The sequence below is a fragment of the Rhinolophus ferrumequinum genome, chromosome 23, assembly GCF_004115265.2.
Source record: "Rhinolophus ferrumequinum isolate MPI-CBG mRhiFer1 chromosome 23, mRhiFer1_v1.p, whole genome shotgun sequence".
NCBI lineage: Eukaryota > Metazoa > Chordata > Mammalia > Chiroptera > Rhinolophidae > Rhinolophus > Rhinolophus ferrumequinum.
The window spans coordinates 8,560,408-8,584,479 of record NC_046306.1 but is presented as its reverse complement, the minus strand read 5'-3'; the positions used below and the strand labels follow the sequence as shown (position 1 = coordinate 8,584,479).

The following is a 24,072-nucleotide window of genomic DNA, read 5'->3' as shown; positions in this document are numbered from 1 at the left end:
CCTTCCTGGAGGAAGGACCAGGTGCAGGGAGGCCTGTGCGCTTGTAGCAGACGGTGGGTCCTCGGGTCGGGCCTGTGCAGCAAACCCATGGGCACCAGCTCTGGGCAGTGCAGGGATGGCAGGCCTAGTCATGGTGGCCCCGAGAGTCCCATGAAGGGGTCACCACAGGGCTTTAAATCTAAGATCAATAGTGTCTGATTTGAGCTTTAGAACCAACATCTGGCAGCTGAGTGAGTTGGTGGAGGAGGCATGTAGACCACTAGGAGGCAAACATGCAGGCACATCAGCCTGTCAGGAGCGGGGCTCACCAAGCATCCTTCTGCTTTGTGGAAATGCTGGTGGAAATGTCCATCATAACTCAAGATGCAGAATATTCTGAGAGGTGGGATGTTTTGAGATTAAAAACTTGAGCTCTAAGGTACAGACTGGGCTTGGATCCTGACTCCCTTCCAACAAGCTGTGTGACCTCAGGTTGGTTACTTGACCTCTCTGTGCATATTAGTTATTCATTACTGTCTAACAAATGACCTCTAAACACATGTTTATGACCTCACAGTTTCTGTGTGTTGGGAATCCAGGAGCAGCTTAACTGGGTCCTCTGTCGGGGTTTCCCTTGGGGCTGTGATTAAGGTTCTCAGCCAGGGCTAGAGTCCTCCGAAGACCCACGTGGGGCAAGATCCACTTCTAGGCAAACCAGTGGCTGGAGGCAGGATTCACTTCCTCCTGGGCTGTTGACTAGGGGCCTCAGTTCCTCACTCTGTGAGGTCAGAGGCCACCCTGAGTTCCAAATGGAGTTTGTCAAGTAGGCAGATGGACAGCTGAGTCTGAAATTCAGGAGAGGGATCCAGGCGGGTGGTATACATTTGGGATTCTTATGCACATACATTGAAAACCATGAGAATGGATGAGATCACCGAGGAAATGGGTGCAGAGAGAGAAGAGGTCCAAGGGCTGGGCCTGGAGTGTTCCAGTGTTGGGGAGATGAGCAAGAACGGGCAGCTGAGGGTGAGGACAGGTCCATGGGGAAGAAGAGCCCGGGGGTGTGAGGGCCAGTGGCAGCCATGTGGAGGACGCACGTCAACCAAGAATGGAACCGGTGGGTACCGCTGACCAATCCAGGGGGTGCTGATGGACCACTGAGCCCTGTATTTAACGATGACTGGGGATCACTGGTGATTTTGACGAGGTGGAAGCCGATGGCAGTGAGTTCAGGGGAGAATAGGAGAAAGTGGATATACACAGTACTTCAGGGAGGTTTGCTGGAAAGGAGAACAGAAATACGGCAACCGCCGGAGGGGGTGGTAGGATCAACAATTGTTTTCAAGGTAGAAGAAATAATTTCATGCTTGTATTCTGATCAGAATTATCCCGTGCAGAAGGAATCACTGATGGAGTAGAACAAAGAGGGAGAAGGCTGAGAGGGAGTGGAGGGGCATGGCCTAAGGTAGAGCAGGACGGTTATTAAGAATATCAGGAGGGAGGCAAAGCCGAGCACGAGAGCCCTGACACTGGTGGGAGCAGACGTGGTCGGAGGCCACAGCAGTTCCTTCCTCCTGAAATAGGAAGAAGGGCCATCAGGAGAGAGGGAGGGCGGTGGGAGGAGACGCTGGGAGTGTGAGGAGAAGGCGTGACAGAGTCATCTAGAAGAGTTGAGAGTGGATGGACGAGGAGAAAGGGACTCTGGTGTCCAGGCAGTGACGGAAGCCCAGGCATCACGGGCGGTCATGGATGTATAGCGTGTTTACGGTTTTCGGTAGCTCCATTCACGGGTGCAGGCACAGAGGAAGCAGCGTTGGATTTAACCAGCTTGGGTGAGACGATAATGCTTGGCCGCCGTATTGAAGCTGGGTCAAGGGGAGCGGGAAGTACATGCGGGGAAGGGCAACGGTGAGAAGGTTGTAGGGGCAAAGCTTTGTGCGTCACAGGTGGGATTTGGGATGGCTGGAGTCAGGTGCTGGAGAGGGAGAAGCGTCCGAGTGGAATGTTTGAAGTAGAGACAATGGAGGGGGTATTAGTTATTAGCTATGAGTCATTTCCAGGTCTAGGGCGATGGTTCTAAAAGCTGCTCAAGGACCAGGAGCCTGGGCATCACCGGGGACCTTGGCAGAAATGCAGATTCTCTTGTCCCACCCCACACCTGCTGGACCAGACTCTCTGGGGGTGGGGCCAGCATCCGGGTTTTTACGAGCGCCTCAGATTTTCTACGATTTAATTCTACTACGATTTAAAAACCAGTGCTCTAGGGTATGACGGCTGAAGGAGGACAGAAATCATAGGACAAGAAGAATTTGAGAAACTGAGAAGTCAGGATGTGGAAAGGATCCTCTTGAGGGAAATGAAACTGTCAAAAATTAAGACAGGAGTAGATCTAAAAAAAAACATGCCCTGCCCAGAAGCTAAAATCGCCAAGAAAAGAGGATGATGGCCTTGGAGAACAGTCTAGAAGGGGCAAAAAGGAGCAAGGAAAACCCCTCTCCCAGGGCCCCCACGATATCAGGTAGCCCCCTTCTGAGGGGGCACACTGGGCAGGACAGTGTCTCCCCCCACAATGTCCACCCGCTAATCCCTAGCACCTGGGGATGTGTTCCCTTTTGCAGGTGTGATTCCTAAGCTTGAGAAGGATCCCCCAGGTGGGCCCAATGTAATCACAAGGGTCCTTATGAGAGGGAGAGCATAGAGGCGGAGGAGATGGGACACCTGGAGCAGGGGTGGGGTGAGGCGATTGCGGGCTTCGGTGATCCAAGGCCAGGATGTGGATTCTCCCCTGCAGCCTCCGGAAGGAGCCCAGACCTGCAGACACCTTGACGTCAGCCCAGTGAGACCGTTTTGGTTTTCTGACCTCCAGACCTTAAGGTAATGAATTTCTGCTGCGTTAAACCACTATGTTTGCGATCATTTATCACAGAGATCTGGGAAGGAAGCGGGGCCTCGGGGCCTCGGGAGCGTGGCGGTTTCAGTTAGAGCAAACCTAACAGGCGCCCTGGGGGGAAAGGCCCAGAGGGGGGGGGATTTTATGGTGGGCGTGAGATGCTGAGAGCAAAGAAGAAGCCGTTTTTTCAGAAATTGGTGGGGGCCGAAAGGGGGGCTTGACCCTCATGGGTGTTTGCAAGTGGGAGACAGAGGGGCGGGGGCGGGGCGGGGGCGGGGTTCGAGAGTCTGATGTGGATAAAAGCAATCGGCTTGGAGTGATGCCACGTGCATTGGGACGTGGGAAGCAGTAGAGTCTGGAACCCCCGTGTCACGACTCTGAGGGGATCTGGACCTGCTCTGGGCAGTGTTGGTCCCTGTTGGAACCAAGGGGAGGTGTCCACGGCCTAGATGTTGGAAGGACGTTCTGCGAAGTCTGTGTGGGGGATGAGCGACAGTGCCCTGAGGGTGCCAGACACCATCTGGAGGGGAAATGAGACCGTGGGTTCGGGAGCACGCGGCTGCAGGTGTATCTGGGGAGGAGCAGATGGAGAGGAACGCAGCCTGGGCATGTTAGCACAAGCTAACCCCACTGTGGACAATCCCGTCACTCACCTTGTCCAGCAGACTCCCTGAGAAGTCACAGTTGCTTCACATTTGGCTTATAAACGGCAGCTGACCAGCTGCCCTTCTCGTACCTGTCACCGAGGAGCTGTAGAGCCACAGCAGTGAGATTTTACAGGCAGGGGGCCCACAGGTGACTGCGGGGCGCCAGAAAGCAGACAACGGCCCGGGCTCCTGGGCTCTAGGGAGCAATGGTCTTTACTACTTTCTGCAGCAAGGGAAACTGGCTCTCTCTGGAAAATGGGCTAGAACACACTGGTGTGTCATTAGAAGTGAATAAACTGAGCCACGTGGCACACAAGAAAGGTCTCTCTTGAGTCCAAGGTTTGGCTTAAAAAGTGTGTTAAATATTAGGAAACAGTTCATTTTTCCTGCATTCTGGATGAATCCGTTGTTCTCAATGTCACGTGTGTGCCTGAAGGTTAGATACCTTTGCTCATTCGACCCACAATTCTGGAGGGCCTACTGTGTGCAGGGCCTGGGCATACGGCATTGGACAAATACTGTATTTGCCCTCATGAATGTACAGGTGTGAGAGCAACAGACCGCAAACAAGCAACTGGTGGTCCCAGCAGGAGACATTTAAATACTGCGATTAGTGTACAGATCGTGGGGTGGGCGCAGGCCCCACATCACGTCAGGTATTCAGAGAAGTCCTCTGAGGTTGACATGTCTGTTTGGAGACCTGAAGAGTGAGAGAGAGTCAGGTCTCTGAAGCCCTGGGGTCAGAGCCTCGCAGATGTTAAAAGCAGAGACAAATGGGAAAGGGTTTGGTCTGGGCAGGCGACAGAAAGGAGGCCGTCTTGTGACCAGAGCTGAGTCTGGAGAAGTGGTAGGCAGGGAAGATCCCCGAAGTCTTGCCTGAAATCTGGATCATTCTGAATGCAGAGGGAAGAAGGTCCTGTGACTGGTGGACACGGAGGTTCTTACAAAGTCTGAGACCTGAGTGGCTCAGCTCTCTGCTCCAGGTCTGAAAAAAAAAAAATGATGTTGGCAAGATGGCAGGACAGGAATTTAATACTGTCTTTCTCCCACAGAGCACTGATTGTTTTTCAGCTTTGTTGAGGTGTAATTGACAAAAAAAAAATTGTGAGATTTAAAGTGTATGTCATGATGAGTTGATCTAGATATAAATTGTGAAAGGATGCCCCCATCTCGGTATTTAACTCATCCTTTACCTCTCAATCCTTTTTGTGTGTGTGTGAGAGCATTTTAACTGCAGTTGACCCTTGAACAACATGGGTTCAAGCCGTGCGGTTTCACTTATATGTGGATGTTTTTGCAATAAAGAGTGTAAATGTATTGTCTCTTCTTATGATTTTCTTAATAACGCTTTCTTTTCGCTCACTTTATTGTGAGAATACAGTATATGATACATATAACATACAAATGTGTTAATTGACTGTTTGGGGTAAAGCTTTGGGTCAACAAGTAGGCTACTAGCAAAGTTTTTGGGGGAGTCAAAAGTTATATGAGGATTTTCGACTGTGCAGAGGTTCAGTGCCCCTAACCCCCGTGCTGTTCAAGGGTCTACTGTATACAGTGGTATGTCAACTGTAGTCACCATGTTGGCCGTTAGAGCCTCAGAACTTATTTGTCTTACAGCTAGCCATTCATACCGGCTTACCAACCTCTCCCTATTTTCTCCGCCCACAACCCCTGGTAATCACTTTTCTACTATTCCTACAACTTTGAGGTTTTTTTCCGTTAGATTCCATATATAAGTGAAACCATGCAGTGTTTGTCTTTCTGTGTCTGGCTTATTTCACTTGGCCTAAAGCCCTCCAGGTCCATCCACGTTGTCACAAACAGTAGACTATCCTTCTTTCTCCTGGCTGAGGTGCATGTGTGTGTGTGCGTGTGTGTGTGTGTGTGTACCGTAGTCTCTTTATCCATTCATCCATTGACAGATTCTTAGATTTCCATATCTTGGCTACTGTGAATCATGCTGCAATGAACATGGGAGCATAGATATCCCTTTGCGATCCTGTTTTCATTTCCTTTGCCTATGTACCCAGAAATGGAATTGCTGGGTCATAAGGTAGTTCTATTTTTAATGTTTTGAGGAACATACATGCTGTTTTCCATAGTCGCTGCACCAATTTACATACCCATCAACAATGTATAAAGGTTCCCTTTTCTCCACATCCTCCCCAACATTTAGCTCTTATTGATCCTGGGCATCCTAACCGGTGACATCTCATCGTGGTTTTGATTTGCATTTCCCTGATAATAGCAACGCTGAGCACATTTTCATGTACCTGTTGGCCGTGACGTCTATGCATTCCCTCTGCCCATGTTTTAAATTGGATTGTTTGTGTTTTTGCGGTTGAATTATGAGTTCTATGTATATTTTGGATATTAACCCCTTATCAGATTTGCAAATATTTTCTCCCATTCAGTAGGTTGCCTTTTCATTTTGTTGATGGTTTCCTTTGCTGTGCAGAAGCCTTTTAGTTTGATGTCGTCCTATGTGTTGAGATACACACACACACACACACACACACACACACATACATATATGTATATATACATAAACATTTTTTTTTTTTAGTCTTGTGGTTTGTGCTTTTGGTGTCAGATCCAAAATATCATTGCCAAGACTGATGTCAAGGAGTTTACCCCCTATGTTTTATTCTAGGATGTTCCTGGTTTTAGGTCTCATGTTTAAGTCTTGAATCCATTTTGAATTGAATTTTTGTGTGTATGGTATAAGATAGCAGTTCAGTTTCATTCTTCTGCATGTGGATATCCAGTTTTCCCAGCACCATTTATCGAACAGACTATCTTTTCCCCATTGTATATGCTTGGCTCCTTTGTTGTAAGTTGATTGACTGTAGATGTGTGTAGATTTCTGGGCTCTCTAGTCTGTTCCATTGATTCTGTGTCTGTTTTTGTGTCAGTACAATGCTGTTTTGATTACTAAAGTTTGTGATATAATTTGAAATCACGAAGTGTGATGCCTCCAGCTTTGTTGTTCTTGCTCAAGATTGCTGTGGATATATGGGGTCTCTTGTGGTTCTATACAAATTTTAGGATTTTTTTTTATATTTCTATGAAAAATGCCATTGGAATTTTGATAGGGTTTACATTAAATCTGTAGATGACTTTATATCACTTTTTACCAAAAAAATGGATGAAACTGGAGGACATTATGCTAAGAGAAATAAGCCAGACAGAGAAAGAGAACTACTCACAGTAATAGAACAGAATGGTGGTTACCAGGCTAGGGGTTGGGGGAAATAGGGAGGTGTGGGCAAAGGGTACAAACTTTCAGTTATGAGATCAGTGAGTTCTGGAAACCTAATGTACAGCATGGTAACTGGAGTTCATAATATATATTTGAAACTTGCTAAGACAGTAGATCTCACGTGTCCTCACCATGAAAAAAGGTAGGTATGTGAGGTGACATATGTGTTAAATAGCTTGATTTAGTTTATTTCATTTTTATTTGGTATAATCATTTCACAGTTTTTACCCATATATCAAGATATCACTTTGTATACCGTAAATATATGCAATTTTTATTGATCAATCATACCTTGATAAAGTTGGAAAAAACAAACGCAAAGGGGAGCCATTGGAAGGCTTTAAGTGTTGGGTGTGATGTGATCTGAGTTTATGTGCAGTCTGGCTGCTGTGTGGGCCGTGAGGACAGGAGTGAACCAGGCTGGCAAAGGGTCCACTCTGTCATCCAGGCAGAAGATAAAGGAGGTCCAGTGAGTATATGAGACAAAGAGGTGTGATTTCAGAGGTGGACCCACGGAGACTTGCTGATGTGTGGGGCCTGGGGAACAACGAGGGATCCAGGGTCCCTCTCAGGTTATTGACCAAGCAACCACCGACCATTGCTTAGATGGTGTTGCCATGAACTGATGGGGGAGACAAGGTGTGCTTGGAGGGGTGGGGGTGGGGAGAGGAGACAGGGAATTAGGAAGATGTGGTCACGTTGCGCTAGAAATGCCTTGTGCCTAGCAACGTAGAGAAGTCACACAGGCAGGTTCCTGTGAGTCTGGAGAGTGTATATATGAGGGTGTATGTAAGATTTGGTGCCCAGATTGTCCTATGAATGCTTTTATCAAGGGCGGTCCTGAAGGCATTAGTAGCAGAGGGCTCTTGATCAGATATCCATGGCTACCCTCTGACACGCGAGGACCAGCAGCAGTGTATTCTGGGAGTGTTTCTTGGGAAGTTTTATCAGGATCTCATAGAAGGCTATATCTCCTCCCTCTCCACTTAAAAAAAAATAAAACGTTAAGAGCAGACTGTATTGTACTTTGCGTCCGGAGTTCCAGAGTTTCAGAGTTTGAAATTTCTAGTAAACCAAGAATTCCTGGCAGTCATGGCATAGGGCAGGGGTTTCCACCTCTTGGTGGTAACTCCACACCGGGCCAGTGATCAAGCTGGACTTCTGACTTTCACCAGGAGGACGAAGGGAGAGACAGTTTGGAGTGGGAAGCTCTTTCTGCAGAAAGTCTGCTCCAACCTCATTCATAGTTGTACCACAAAATGACAAGTTGACAGCGAACTTGTCTCATCCAGCTCATCACAGCTACCAGGGCTCCTCAAACAAAAAAAAACAATGTTCATTTGTTAACAGTCCCCGTGTTCTATGCCTTCTTCTCAGCATTCTTTCCCATTCAACCTGCCCCTGCCAAGAAACCGATTTCCTTCCAATTTATGAACCTGAACAGGCTGTATAGGAGTCAGCGTTTTTTTCTCCTGTGGGTCTCATTACTTCTTAAATTTCCCCTTGCTACTAAACCAGTGTTCTATTTCTACTCCTTAGTACAACGCTACACCTTGCTGTTTCACGTAGCAAGGGACGTTTACAGATTTGCAAAGTCGCCCCAAGGTGGAGAGGTTTTATGTGTCCCTTTCATTTCAGGGTTTGAAAATTGGATAAGCTCAAGTTTTGGGCTTTCATGATCTAGTTAGAAAAATGCAAAACCTATTGTCAAGACTTTGAGTTTTTTCTTCCAGATATTGGGAAAATAAGACCCAGCTGTGGGTGAATAAATGTTAAATCTGTTTGCTAAAGGATGGGATATTGTATGCATAGTTAACATTTATCATTAAGCACTCAATACCTGTGAGATAGGGACTATTGTTATCCTCATTTTACATCTGGAGAAACTGAGGCACAGGCTGAATTTGATTGTTTGCCAAGTGTTTCTCCACATATAAATGTAGAACACAAACATTTTTTTAAATGGCTGTATAGTTTATCCTTATTTTCTGCTTAGCATAATTCTGGGTTTCTAGTCAGGAAAAGTGGCATGAGGTTTTCAGAACGTGAGTTAAAGAAAACCACTTGTACACGGCTACAGCAAATATCCTAAGGGGGCCACGTTGCCCCCAAGGTTGTGGGCCTGGGCAAATATTTTTTCTGTCTGCATAAGCAATTCGAGTCATCGTGTCTCGGCACTGTTCTGCTGGTCCAAGCTCACGTGACCCCACAAAAAGTAAATAAAAATACGGGGCTGGCCATCGGAAGCAATCCACTCACCAGGAAGCTCTCCTGGAAACTGGCTCGGACCCTTTCGGTGTAGGTTTCTCGAGCTCTTTGGGGCAAAGGAAGGGAAGAAATCAAAAATAGCTGGTCCCAGCCACCAGGGGGAACTACAGGCGTTGTGAGGTAGGTACTTCCAGAAGCCAGAACCCATGTAGGACCCTGCGTGCGCCCGGGACACGCTACCCATATGGCACTGCTGGTTTCCTTCTTGGAAAATCCCTGAGAAGGCATTCCAAGAGCAGGGTTGTGGGGGGTGCAGTTGTCCCTGAGTGGTCCCTGGGGGTGGGGGGAACACCTTGCTTCCCTGGGGTTTAAGGGTAGCACTGGAGAGTGGGATGAATTTTGAACAATATTATGCTAAGACTTAAATAGCAACAACTTCCAAACCTCTTAGGTGCTTTAGCTATAAGGGGATAAAAGCTGTTGTTAAGGAGGAAGCCAGCTGGAAAGTTCTAGTGTTTACACATATCTAATTCTGTTTGTGGGTTGATTGTAAAAGATACCTTTTTTATTTTAACTTTGGAATTTTGTAAGATGTTCACGCAGAGGGCTGCTTTTGCCTTCTAAGCGGCCCGCTCAGCCCAGTTGGCTGTAAATGCTCTGGGACCCTCTGCGAGGGGCCACCAAGGTGGACATTATAAACCTATGTCACCTGGGTGCTCCTTCTAAAGAGGTCTAGAGATACAGATTATAGGAGAGCTACAAGGGAGAGAATCGTGAATAGTTCCTACCTCATAGAGCTGAGACGAGGAGTAAATATACACGTGGTATGTGTGGACACAAAAGCTTCCTTACTGGGTGAACTCAAAATGGAAAGGGGATATTTGAGCAGCTTCTCAAGAGAAGAAAAGATACACCAACGTAGCCAGTGCTTTCAACTGTTTTATTGCTAAACTATCATGATACAAGCCGTATAAAAATACTTTACATATAGCAAAAATAAACTACATGAAACTGGAGATTAAAAACATTTTGCATAGGAATGTGATGTATTCATACTCCTTTAACAGTCGAGATTTTTCAAAACCGAAGCCTTCTAGCACCACCCAGCTGGAGAGACTTCTATGTGTTGTAGACCTAACTGGGACATTCTCAACATGTGCTCCCCTCCGAGGGCTGTCGAGGTGACATGGGCTGAGTGAGGTGCTTGGGCAAGACATTCGGGATGCTAAGCTTGCCTCAGCCACAGCCAATCAGAATGCTGAAAGCACCTCCTCTCATGGAAGCAGCATCATTTGCCTCCAATTCATCCAAACCCTGAACTAGGCAGGTGGAGTTTATTCTAGTCGGGCAACAGTCAGGCAGTGTGTTAAACCTTTCTTCCAGCACCCAATACCCCCTCTCATTTTCAGATGACCTTGCTTAGGGAGCATCTTTAGCTCATCAAGCACCAGAAAAGTCAGTGTGTTTGAAAACAGACTTAAAACAGCGATGATGGCTGTAACTGAGGGGCTTCGTGAAAGCTGAGGGAAATCGACGTTTGCCATCATGGTTTTATGTGACGCATCTTTTTCTTAAGCATTTAGTTAGGATGCAGGAAAACACTTACATTGGCTGGACTGGCTCCATGAGACTGAATGCCCAAGCCCAAGCTTGGAGGACCCGAGGTGTAGGTGTGTTGGGTACTTGCTCAAGGGCTGTCCCTTCCCCCCAAAAAATGAGTTCAGGGATGTCTACCCCGCTTGTCAAGAATGTCATAACCCCACACTTCTTGTAAACACGAAGTGAACAAAGTTGCTAACCAGACCCCTGACATTCTTTCAGTTCTGAACAATAAAAAGCACTTGGGAAGTGTCTTTTGACATGAAAATAAACAAATTCTGCCTCCCTTTCGTCCAGAGTGACAATTAGAACACATCAGCTTCCGATCTAAGTGTGACAGCTCCTGCACAGGCCAAGGCTGGCTTCCTGAGATGCATGTCTTGGCTACTGGGTATAAACAGGAAAGGCAAGATCAGTGTCCCCAGTTCTTAGAAGGAATCGACTCGATTCATCCGAGGCCGTGCCTGTGCTGGAGAGCTCTGGATGTCCTTTGCATAATGTGTGCGGGGTTACCTACCAGGAATCGGTCAGCTCTGTAAACATGAGCCTGCACGTAGGGTTCTGTGAGCATGAATTTTTCTAGAATCCCATTACAATACAGGCAGTTTAAAAAAAAAAAATAAAAATCACCTACTTATTGGGGGATCCAAACACGTTAAAATACAATTCTCCTCGGTGACAAGCTCGAGGCCAAGGGTTGACCTTAGCATCAGTCTCAAGAAAGAAACTGGTGGTTCCTTCTTCTGCAAAGCCTCCCCCTCCTTGCTCCTGAGATGCTTCCATCTAGGAGACAGGTGACTGACTAGCTCTGAGGTGGGATTTTGTTTTGGTTTCACTTTTGGAATGATTAAGTATGTTCAAGAATACATCATTTCTCTTGGGGGAAAAAAGAAAATCATCAACATATACGTAAAAAGAGACACTTGAAAAAGACTTCTGACCATTTATAAATATTTTTCTAGTTCCAATAGGGGTACAATATTTTGAGGACAGGTAAAAAGCATAAAAATACAGATAAGAAAATAAATTTAATAACATACTAATTAATTTGGATTGCTATTATATATTATCAAGCAGCAGTATTTTTGTACAATGCAGGAAGACTCGCAAACTTTGGAGATAGCGTACATTCAGCAACACGGGAGGTTTCTGTTGGAAGCGCTACATATTTACATCACCTTGAATGTAGCAAGTGCAAACCTCCACCTAACCGAGATCCTTCTAACACACGTGAAACACACACCCCTTCACCACTTGGACGTTGCTTTCTCGTTCTCTTAGAGGACCTGATTGCCTCTTCCCATCCTGAAAATATTTCGTGAGCATTCACTCTTGGCAAAATTTCCTCCTGGCATTTGTAACTGCCAAAACTTTCTCGATAGCTGTCGGTTCCTAATACACATTCTGTTGCCTGTTTAGGTCTCAAAACTAGTGCTTTTGTTTCTCTTTCCTTTGCTGTTTGGTATAGTTGTTGGATGGAAGTGCTTCCTATAATATCCAGCTAGGATGTCTGAGAAAGAGAGTTTGGGTGTTATATATATATAATGTATGTATGTATATACATACATACATACAGGAGTTTGAACTATCGGGAGGCCCCTTTCACTTACATGGTTAGACGATTGCGTTAGTCCTTTTTCACCCCATGCTCAGTGAAGCTGAGCGACTTTACTACAATAGCAGGAAGGCACTTGGGTAAAACATTCAGATAACTGAGGAAAGGCCAAATTCCCTCATGTGCAAAAAATGGCTCCGAGCCAGGTCAAGTGAGAACAAATCACTCGCCGAGCACTGTAACGCTTCCCCAATGAAGTCAGTATTGCTGGAGAGAAAGGTCTTTAGGTAAAGCTGCTTAGATAAGGAACTCTTTAGTAATTAGGAAGAATTTTGCATCCCCAAAGCTTTGCAGCAGCAGTCACCTTCTTACTGGCATTCTGTTTAAAAGAATTTTGCCAAACTGTGTGCTTGGGGTGGGTGGAGGAGAGGTCCCCTGTTGCTGGGGGGAAACTATTATAAAGGTTAGGTGTTGACCAAAAGGTGGGTGCTAAGGCCCCAACCTGGGTGCTCTGTCCTCTATCTGAGGCACCAAACACACGAGGTCATAGTCACCAAGTCCTGTGCTCCTGGTCCAGCTCTCAGGAAGGTTTCACCTCTGGGTGACCTTGAGGAGAAAGCCAGGACTTAGAAAACCCACAGCGTGCACTTGATTGCCAGGATTGTCTTCTCAGGCCTTCTGCCTAGCAGACTGGATTGAGAAATCCTTGGAAGCACAGCCTTTTGAAGAGTGCTAGGAATACTTACTTCTACTAGGGAAGCAAGTGAATGGCTGAACACGAATCCCCAGCTTGTCCTGGGGTGTCTGCAGTAAATCACATCTTTGTGATAAACTCTCACCTGCTAAGAACATTGAGGATTTTGCTGGAGGAAAATTCTGGAGGATATGGGTTTGCTCAGTGGAGAGAAACAATGGGGGGAAGCCACACACACCATACAACTGGTCACTCGATCTAAGGGATGCGTCCCCGTGAGTGGACCTGCTCCGCTATTCAGCTACGTCCTGTGCTGAACAAGGCAACTGATACAGACAGGTCTTTGGGGGCCGAGCAAGGTTTTACATGGGTTCAGGCAAAAGTAACCAATGAACTGTGAAGCCAAATCCTGAGCTTGAGCATCCTACTTTGAGTTTAGGCCAGAGAGGAGAGAATTCAGCTCTTTTCTTCTATCGTGGGGGAACCCACTGAAAGAAACACTTAGTCCTGCCAATTGCCGCATTTCACAACCATTTTACTTAACAAAAATGCCTATAATTTTTTTCTGGGGTGGGGGGAGGTTCTTTAGGCCTTCTACCATTCCTTCTCAAAATTCAATGCACATGCTTGAAATTCTTCTTGACTACTTTACAGAAAAGCACTCTGGCTGTTAGGAAAAAAGAAAGCAGGAACGTCAAAAAGCCATTAGGTTGTAGGCTGCGGCGGATGGGCGCTCACTCTGCAGCCAGGGTTCCTATCTCCCGTCCGTGACCACGTGCCGTAGGTGAGGAGAAGCTGGCTGAGGTGGCTCCACCTCTAGCCACCTTGGCCAGCTGTGAGAAGCAGGGAAAAGAAAAGGTGTACACATGTCGTAACTTAACGCCAAGAAGTTGGAGCAGGTGATCTTGTACAGGCCAGTTTTGCTTCAGAATGGGAATTTCAAACTAAGCTTTAGCTGTGGCCCAACTGTGGCATGGAAGAGGTGATTCCTAAGGATGACCGTCTGGCCTCTCTCTGTTTCTTCAGCCTGTAAGCCGGATTCTTGGGCCATGTCTCTTCGCTTGCTCTGTTTGAGAATTCCTTTCCTTCAGAAGGTATAGAAGCTGTATTGGGGACCTGGAAAAATGAACGCAAGTGCTGGGGTTTAATCACAGGGCCCCATGTCCTCCATCCCCCACCCGGCCCATGCCCGAGCTCCGGTCATTCTGTTCTCAGGTGGTTCCAACGTGCTGTCTTGTTCACAATACATTTTTGGTCAGCAGGCACTTAAGGTTTGGATGGGATACCATTCAAGTCAACCGAGATGCTCTTTGGGATTTAAAACAAAAAAAAAAAATCAAAAGGCAGAGTGTTCTCTCTGGTGTTTCCAGAGAGAGGTGGCGAGCTGCTTCACTGAGAGTCAGCTTTCTGCCAGAACACTGTCCCACGTGTGGACTCCGGGCCGGAACATGTACAGTAAAGAAAACAGGTGGGGGCAGTGGAAGGCTCCGAGGGGTCAGATATGGAAGGTGTCTTGCTAATGGCTTCTTCTACGTCTGATTTCTGGCGGGAGGTCCTGAAAACTCCTTCCTGATAATTTCATTAACTACAAAAGAAAAGAGAAAGAGAGAGAGAAAGAATAGGGGCGAGTGAGAGGACACCAAAAAAAACCCAAAACAAAACAAAACAAAAAAACACAGATCAGATTAGTTCTCTAGAACCTAGAACAATCGCACTAATTTTTAAAGCACATTTTTGTTTTCTGCAAAAATGTCTGACAACTTTTCACATAAATGCCTCCCTACATTGTTTTTTGTTTTTTCCCGTGGACAATATTTTGTGCTGTGGATTTATTGGTGAAAATTGTCCAAATGATAATTTTAAAAAATTATGGCAGAAATGGAGCTGGGCCACATAGCACATTTTAAATAATGTTTTCTCCTGCCATCTTTTTATTTCATGTACTTTAGACTCTCTACTGTATATCAAACTCTTTCCATTATTAAAACATCCAGAAAATACCTACTATAACACTAAAACCGTTCCTTGACACATAAAACATACAGCTTTCAAAAGAGGGGCCTTTAAAAAGAGAGTGGGTGGGAACACAGCGGACAAAGACTAGCCATCAATGTAAACATAACCTCTATTTCTTTCAGCAGAACCAGAAATCCCCACACACACACCCCCACCCCTGCCCACCTTCATGCTGTGAGTCTTCTGAAGTGCAGAGTGGCCTCAGAGGGGCCCTGGACAATTCGGTCACCCCACTCCTATCCCCAGAAGGACACCCGGAATTCCTAGCAGAGAACCAGGAAAGCAATGCCAGCCACTAGCATCAAGGAGCTAACTATCCCGTCCCACTGGGCCACCTCTTCAGGACACTAATTCCTGGAAGCAAGGCAGTTAGGTATTAGAATAGTGGATCTTGTGAAAAAGGCTTCCTTCAACATTCTTGGAAAGAAGAAGCTGCCATCAGTGGCAGCCCAGACACAAAGTGTGTGTACACCTTCAGTTTGGCAGGTGGATTATGTTTACTGGCCCTGGGGGTGGCAAAGGGGAGGCAGCTTTCTCCTTTGGGGACCCAGGAAAGGTAAAGAATCTTCTCTCTCCTTGTTCTGACACCGAATCTTCCCCACAGCCTCCTACTCCTTTTCTCATCTTAGCCTTTATCCTACAGTTACAGATGGAAAATTTGCACTACTTTACAGAAAAGCACTGAGGGTTCGCTTTTGAGATTTGCTCAGTCTCTCCCTGTTCAAGCTGGGACCTCCTAGGTCCAGGATGCTTTTCCAAGGAAGACCTCTGCCTGGATAAGTCTGCAACCCCCATAATAAGAGGAGAGCAAATACAAACTGCTTTAGAGCTGGCTAAGGCTGGTTTGACTCGCAGCTCCCTCACTACCCTAGCTGTGGGCCTTTACCTCTCTGTGCCTCAGTTTTCCCATCTGTAAAATGGGAATCATAGTAGTGTATACCCTTCAGGGCTGCTGTGAGGATGTTAGGCATCGATGTATATAGTACAAGCACTAGGAATGCTGGGAAAATGGTGTTCAGTAGCCATTAGCTGTGATGGTTAGTCATAAACCCGCGCTCTGTGCTGGACACTGAACTCTGCTTTGTTTTGTGCCAGAAACCAGTCAGGCTGGGCTCGCTGTTGTTCAGATGCATGCTGGAAGCACGTGCAAGGTGAGAGTTCAGGTTCCAGAGCCAGACAGCCAGGGTTAGACTCCCATCTCTGCCGCGTGCTGAACCTCGCCTTAGTGACAGAACTGCTCCGTGCCTCAGTTTCCCCATCTGTAAACTGTGTATAAAAATGTGTATTAAAAAACCTTCCTTCTAGGGTTGTTGAGGCGCTTGGATGAGGTAATAGAAGTGAGAAAGTTACCACAGTGCCTAACAGGTGTTGTTTCGTAGAGTAGTGTGTATGTATTAGATATGTGCAGATATAGTAGAATATGATACATGTGTGTTAATGTATGAGAATGTGTGTATTCGAATAACAAACATTTCCAAAGTACGGAAATGGATCCATTAATGGGAACTCAGAGGATGAATTCAGATCTTCAGCTAACCAGCATCAACTGGACACTTCCGGTGTACCCGCTGACTTCCAGGGCCCTAAACCAGCAACCAATGAGGAATGACTGCTCCCAGGCCCCGCCCTCTGTGAAGTGGGGGTGCTCTGGGGAGCTGAGGGCCCTTTGTGAGGCCAGGGAAAGCAGAATGCCAGGGGGAGGTGGGGTCAGTGTAGCTTCATGCGAAGCTTTTCAAAGCCCGGATTCTGAAGAGCTTCCTGTTTTCTCAACCTAGGAAGCGAGAGGAGTCAATCCTCAGTGGAAACTTTCCACAGCCTTGGCTTTCTAAAAATAGCGGGTAGGCAGAGATGTTGGCATCCCAGCCCTCACAAAAGGGTCGTTTCCCTTCTCAGAACACAGGGGCTTGGTGGGGGCCAGGGTAGGGGATGGAAGGAAGTTGGGTGACCTGTCACGCAGACAGAAATGGCTTTCCCCTCCTGCTTTCTGAAAGTCGCTTTCAGGTAGAAGCTAAGAGTGTATCTGGAAGATTCGGCAAGCAGTGTGCAGGGAGGCCCACTCACACCCCACTGAAACCTCCCTGGGTCGAGGAACCTTTTCTTTCCGAAACCTTAGGGCTTGCTCCCCTGGCTGTGAATGAGGAGAAAGTTCTAGAGGAGAAATGCTAGCTGGGTGGTAGCAATGGCAGTGCAGCCCTACCCGTCTGAAAACTCGGGCTCCAAAGGACAGAGAGGGGTCTCTTGGTGACCACTTCATCCACACTCAAGTATTTGGGTGGAAGGGGAAAGAGAAAGGGACATGTCACCGCCCTTCAAATCAATTCCATGATGTCCACCACCTTTTGTCCTTTGGGAGGGGAGGGTCTCCCTACTTAGCCCTGTGGTCACTTCCTTCTCACATCTTTAGTCTCACTCCCTTGCACTGCACCCCTCTATGTACTTAAGGTGTCCCTCATCCAAAACCCCTGCTCTGAGCCTGTCCACCCCCAGCTTCCCTAGAGGCCCTGCGATCTGGTCCCTGCTCCCGCTGTGACCTCACCCCTCCCTCTCCCCCGCCACTGCACGCCAACCACACGGCTTCCGTTCTGAGCTCCACCATGCCCAACTCCTGCCTCGGAGCCTCTGCCCTGGCCGGTCTCCCCTAACGCCTTTCCTCCTCACTGCATTCAAGGCTCTGCTTGAACACAGTCTCCTCCAGAAAGCCTGCCCCGGGGGTGATCTGCGGTGGCCACCCCCCTCTCCCCCATCATGCTGTCCCCTTTTCTCCTCCATTTATTAGTTCCTGGCAACCCACAGTGCTTTGTTTATGTTCCTGTTCCCCCCTCTGTATGTCCAGCTCTTTACAGCGCCTGGGTACATAGTGAGTTCTTGCTAACATTGATTAATGAATGAGAAAACGGAAGCTTCGAAAGGGGTTAAGTAGCCTCAGGTCACACTGTCAGCATTGGGATTTGTCCCCAGGTCTATGTCTGCGGTCTATTTATGTCATTGCCATCAGCATTTCATTCATTCGGTAAATGTTTTGAGTATCTATCTATCCTATGCCAACCTGTCTTCCCACCTCTTCCCAAATGGGGCCACGTACAGTTCTCCAAATAGTCCGTCTCTTTGTCCAAATCCTAACTTTCCTCCTGCCCCTGTTCCTATGCCACCTTTTCCTGGAAGCCATCTCACATTCTGACCAGGGGTCCCTCCCTCCCTCCAGAAGCAGGTACAGTTGACCCTTGAACAACGTGGCAGTTGGGGCACCAATCCCGCTTGCAGTTGAAAATCTATGTATAACTTTTGACGTCTTCAAACCCTAACTACTAACAGCCTACTCTGACTGGAAGTAAGCCTTACTGAATAACAGCAAATAGTCCATCGACATGTATTTTGTATGTTATGGACTATAAGAGAGAGAAAATACATTTATAGTATTTACTGGGGGAAAAAATCCACATCTAAGTGGACCTGTACAGTTCAAACCCATGCTGTTCAAGAGCCAACTGTATTGAATTCTCAAAAGGCTTTGCTTGCCCCTCCTGTTCCAGGTTATCTGGGTCACCTGTACCCCCACTGTGCCATACATAGCACCATGTACACAGCAGGTGCCCAATGCTTGCATCTTGGCCCACTGCAAGGACCCTACACCATCAGCCTAAATTAGGGAAGCTGCTAAATCAGCTTGATTTAGGGAAGCTGATTTTCCTTTGTCATCCACTTGACACATGGGTTGCCAGTCTGTGACTTGTCTGAAGCCTTTTCTCGACAAAGGAATATAAGTCATACACACTTATTGAGGGCTAACTATGTGCCAGGCACTAAGTTATTTCTCACACCAAACCAGTAATACAATCATGCTTGTTTTATAGATGGGGAAACGGAGACAGGCAGTCCCTTGCCCAAGGAAGGGATCAGGATTTGAACCCAGAGCCCATTTTATTAACCCGTACACTATTGGGCCACACGATTGGTACAGAGACTGTGCTATAAGCTCAGTAGTCATCATCTTTCTTCTGGGGCCCTCGGGTCCTCAGTGTCTTCTGTGTGAGTCAAGAAAAAGCAAGGGGGGCCTCTACTAAGTCAACAGTGGAGCGGGCCACGTGCTGAGTGGTTAAGGTGGTCACTGAGTACCACTTTCTTAGAACAGAATTGAGGCCAGTGGTATTGGGTCTGCCACAAGCACCCCTGATCTTTTATCACCCTTAGAGACACCGTCATGAAAACACTGCTGATGAACATAACGTGTCCACAACCTCGGGGTGAGTTCTAAACCTGAGGCTGAAGCCAGAAAGGAAAAGATGGACAGATATAAGTACATAAAAATTATAGACTTCTCTCTTTAAAACTCCAAAAAATAAAACTATTCTAATAAATGGCTGTACATGTAAAGAGAATACATGAGGGGTCACCAAACTTCTTCTGTAAAGGGCCAGATAAAAATATTTTCCGCTTTGTGGGTCCTAGGGCCCCTTAACTCCTCCGTTCTGCTGTTGTAGCATGAAAGCCACCACAGACAGTATGTGAACAAATGGGCATGGCTATGTACCAATAAAACTTTATTTACCAAAATAGGCCGGGGATAGGATTTGGCCTGTGATGTAGTTTAATGACCCCCTAGTATACGAGTATACCAATGGCAAAGGAAAAAGGGAAAGAGTGTTTTCGTCACTTACTTTTTGGGGGTGGCAATCTGGGGGAGCCAACGCCTCGTGTTAGTATTGTTCATCAAACAATTCTGGGTTGACTTGGTGTTAAATTTCTAAAAACTGAACTGATTTCTGTGAGCATCCCATTCTGCCCCAGGAATTTTCTGATTCACTTGAAGGCCCAGACACCTGCATGCTGACTTCCTTCTTTTAGCTGAGCTCAAAGGTTCTCAAACTTTGGTTTGCAAAAGAATGGCTACTCAGGGCTGCCGACAGAAAACCACACACATACACTTTTAGGTACAATTTAAGAGCCTTTCAAGGGTAATTTTTGACTCTAGGCTTTTTCCCCTTAACTGCTGACTTTGGAACTTAATCTCCTGAGAAAGAAGCAACAGGAAGGGAGTGGACAGACCCCATCCTGCTTCTCTCCCAAACCTCAGGCATGTTTTCTAAAATCTGGTTAGACCACGTGAGGACCCACGAGATCCTGAGAGCCTGGGGCCGGCCACAAAGGCCACGGCCAGAAAGACACTGGAGCTTGGATGGGAACTGGGGCGGCTGCATACTCGAGGCCAAATCGAAGGGTCTGAGAGCCAACATGGGTGCAAGGCCTGCCCCCCACCCTTCTCCTCCTTCCTGCAGCGCCTTGCTGAATTTGCTCCTGAAACCCAGTGTTGGGACACGATGAGAGAGCTGGGCCAGAAAGCACATGAAGTGTTCTCTGGTGCTTCTGCCATTTGCTCCAGCTGCTCCTTGGGAAGCTTGCTCTGAACAGGTCTAAACTGCCTGTTCCCTAAGAATGAGGCCTGGTTCCCTCATTAGCATGTGGAAAGGGGCTGAGGAAAGGTGGCCATATGGGGGCCTGGGGCCTTCCCCTGTGACTTTGGTATGGAAATTGGAATGATTTGTCCTCTGAGAACAAAGCTCTCCCAGGGCCCTGCTTTTCGCTAGCGAAGTAACTCTCTAGCCTTTTATCCCCCTCGCAGCCATTTCTGCATGTTCTGGTGGCTCTTGGGAACTTGGAGAAGAGGTTCAGTGAAACCTTGAGAGGGAACTTGAGAGGTTCAGTGAAAAGGACAAAAGAACCCTTGATAGGCCCGCTGCCCACAGCCGTGGGTGGGGTCTCAGAGGAGTGACGTGATGGTAAATCCCCTCTGAGGTCATGCAGATCAGAGCCAGCCTGCCAGAGTTCCCAGGCCCCTGTGAGGTCAGAAGCATTGCCAAGTTCTAACACAGGGAGAGAAGAAGTGCATTTTAAAAGGCCTGTTTTTCTAAGTGGCTCCACTCTCAGCACTGATATGTCAGCTGCATTTTTGTCAGCCCAACTCCTCAGATGCAGAGCCCTCGGGAGGGAGTCTGGCATCTGGTGGGTATCTGGCCGATGTTCGCTCATCTTCCCGTTGCCTTTGCCTGTTGACAGTGTTTGGTGGTTGCCCTGAGAATGTGTCCCTCTTGACTGAGAGCTCACACTGCCACGGGGAAATGGTATCTTGGCAGGTCCCACCCTCTGGGAAACGGTTCTTTGCTGTCAGCTCAGCTGTGTGTGCTCAGAGGCCTGCGTCTGAGGTGACTTTTCCTGCGTTCTCAGAGCGGGCCATCAGTGTGACGCTGCTGAGGACTTCTGTGTCTGGCCCGTGATGTAATGAAGCCACTTTCACTGACAAAGGGGCCATTCAAAAGCCACAGCCCAGCGAGCCCGGGGGAGATGTCGGGAAGCATGTAAGCCAACAAGACTGCCACTGGCTGACTTCTGGTGTGTGCTTACCGGGCACTGCGTGGGCATGAGCCGGGCACTGCGTGGGCAGATGGGCAGAGGAGTAAGTCAGAGCACTACCATCTGAACAGCTGAGGCACAAAGAGGTAAAGCAACATCCTCACTGTCCCAGAATCCAGCGTCGACGGAGGTGGGTCTACTGCCTGAAGCTCCAGGAGCAGCTCTGCTGAGCTCCGTGGGGAAGCCACCAGCTCTGTCCTGGACAGAGCAGCCACGATAAGACTGGAAATGACCTCAGCACAGTCAGCTTCCAGAGCGTTCTCCTGGGTTTGCTGATCCACCTGCCCTCTCTCTTTCCCCAGCACAGAGCGCCCCACCACTGATGGAGACCCTTCCTAATTGGATACACCAAGTAGAGTGGACAGAACCCCAAAGGAGCAGCACTTTCCGTGTGGGACCGTGACACGGCTGCACTCTTCCTGGGGTAGGGTGACGGGGTCCCCTGGGAGAGCATGCGAATTTCCAGCACCTCGTCGCCCCGCCACCCCAACCCTGAGCCTCAGGATCCCAGGGGTGTGCCCTTAACGAAGGGGGAGGGTCCAGCCCTTAAGAGAAGGAAATGGTGGCCGTGAGGATACACTGCAGGTTGCAAAGTTTTCTTTTTACTAAAAAAAAGTAAATAAATAAATAAAAAAAATTCAAGTGAAGGAAACACACAGCTGGAAAACAAAAGGAGAGGCAGAAGATATCAATTACCTTTAACTTTGATTTCTCGGATCAAAGATCACAGTCATTCTGTTTCATAATATGTTTTGTATCCAGCTAAGGTGTGTGTCTATCAGCTCTGAAAAAGATGTGCAAAACCATTTTTGAGAAGAAGAAGAAAAAGTCATCTTCGACCTCTATCATGCTTCCAACTCATGTAATATCATCCATTCAATGAGTCTCTCTCTCCGAGGACCACTCGGAACCCGGACGGGACTTAACCCTCTGCTGCAGTTGAAGTCCAAGCTCGGTGTCATCTTCACGTTTGTCCCAGAATTAACCCCAAACCAGGATAATAATCACTGAGATGAGGGGCTTTGTGTGGAGAAATGGGGATCTCTGAGGCCAAAGTGGGTCAGCAAGCTTACGCTGGGTGTTTTTTTTTTTTAAGCTGGCCTAGAACCACCCTGCTGCTGGTTACCTCATGAAGTTTCGAATCGTGGCCAAGGAACGAGATACAATTTTAAATGCTAGCTTCTGCTGCAGTCGGAGACTATCAGACTTTCATGCAGGATCTACTCCAGTTTGGTCCTCCTTCTGGCTTTTATAAATGCTAAGCTTAACCTCGGCCCTCCCACGCCCCCCACCCGTTTTCTTCTTAGTAGTACCATAACCTCAGTGGGCATGCAGATTCCTAAGAATGCAGATTTTCTTCCTGGGTTGGTTTATTTGTTTGTTTTTTGTTTTGTCAACAGTGAAAAACAAGTTCTATTTTTATAGCCCCTGCCCAATCAGAGCTCTGAAGGTACTGACAAAGAAGCCATGAGCAGTCCACAAGCCATTCAATTATATCACATTTTCTCCTCACTTTCAGATCACAACAAACCCCCTCTGTAGCTGTCTCAAGCCCCTTGAAATGGACAGATTGCAAGCCAGGGTTCGTTTTGAGCACCTGATTGAGAAATATTTCCTGAGATTAATTTCTCCCAGGGAGCGATCTGATTTTTACTAGATGCTGCTTTATCAGCATCCTTAGATAAAGCATGCTCTCTCTTTCAAGGAGAGGCACCAACTCCCTGGAATCTCATCTTCAAGGCACTGAACATTCCATGAGCTTTTCCATGCTGGGACAGGCCTCAACTCCCAAATGCTAGGCTCCAAAAATGGCTGGTTTGGTTGGGGTAACTCCCAGGCTGCAGCACAAGACAATCTAACCACATCCCCTTTCCTCCTTAGTAGCCACTGTAAACAGCGTTTGGACCGTGCCTCTCAGCCATCCCCTGAAGCAGAAAGACCCACTGTCCAGAACTCCAGGTGGCTGTAGCCCTCGGGCAGCTCCCTCGCTGCACTTGCCTCTCTCTGCGACACATGGGCTTGTTCCCAACCCAAGAGCAGAAGTCACCGTCCCATCACTCAGGGTCTTCAGCACCACCTATGTCCTGACAACGGCCAGACCTAATCCCTGAACTTCAGACTTAGATATCTAACTGCCCACTGGGCATCTCAGACATGGCCCAAACCAATCTCCGGACTCTCTACCACCTCCACAACCCCCCCTAAAAAATAGCTCTGTTCATGTTCCTATTATAACAAACACACTCCCTTCTTCCGGTTGTTCAGGCCAATCTTGGTCACAGGCCACATCCCCTCCTTATACAAATGCTCCTGGACCTACCCTCTAGGGACCTCCAGACACTCAACTCTCAAACCTCCACCACCTCCTGTCTTGATCACGGCACTGGTGCCTCACCTATCTCCCTGCCTCTGTGCTGAGACCCCTGGTCTCTGCCCAACAGTAGGGTGGATCCTATTGGGACTTAAGGTAGAGCGTTTGCCTCGGTTGTTACTCCTAGGGGGAAGAAAAAACAGCTCCCAGGTGTTATGCCTAAAATGTCTCCACTTTATCCATGTGTACCCATTCCAGCAGCACTTAGTAGGTATCAGGTCACATTCCGAGGTCACACCCTTGGAGCAGCAATTTGAATCTATGTGGAACCCCAGGGACCAGGCCCAGTACACCAGCTAGCCAGTACACGGTGAGTCTCATGGGACACCAAAAGGCCAGTCCCCAAGCAACTGAGCCTGCTCTGTCTCTACTCCCCACCTCTCATCGACAGAGTGCAGAGAATTTTTAAAGTATCAAACCGATTGGTTTGTCTGCATCCTTTT

General features: G+C 47.6%; 1 protein-coding gene and 1 long non-coding RNA gene across 13 annotated transcripts in view; one reads left to right on the top strand and one right to left on the bottom strand.

Annotated features, from left to right (window-relative positions):
• The first annotated feature begins 1,663 nt into the window (after positions 1–1,663).
• On the top strand, positions 1,664–22,471 carry LOC117016045 (uncharacterized). The gene is made up of 4 exons (XR_004421825.1): positions 1,664–1,811; positions 2,771–2,853; positions 21,566–21,682; positions 22,355–22,471. It is a non-coding gene; the product is annotated as an uncharacterized LOC117016045 (long non-coding RNA).
• The window catches only part of NFATC2 (nuclear factor of activated T cells 2), a 149,424-nt gene continuing 137,486 nt past the window's right edge, over positions 12,135–24,072 (bottom strand). For 6 of the 12 annotated variants that reach the window (XM_033095064.1, XM_033095067.1, XM_033095069.1 and 3 more), the window contains one exon: positions 12,135–14,422. In XM_033095064.1, coding sequence (XP_032950955.1) covers positions 14,367–14,422 — 56 coding nt within the window. In that variant the 3' untranslated portion in view covers positions 12,135–14,366. Of the gene's footprint in view, positions 14,423–21,954; positions 22,043–24,072 lie in introns of all 12 variants that reach the window. The other 6 variants (XM_033095066.1, XM_033095071.1, XM_033095061.1 and 3 more) reach the window with 3 other exon arrangements.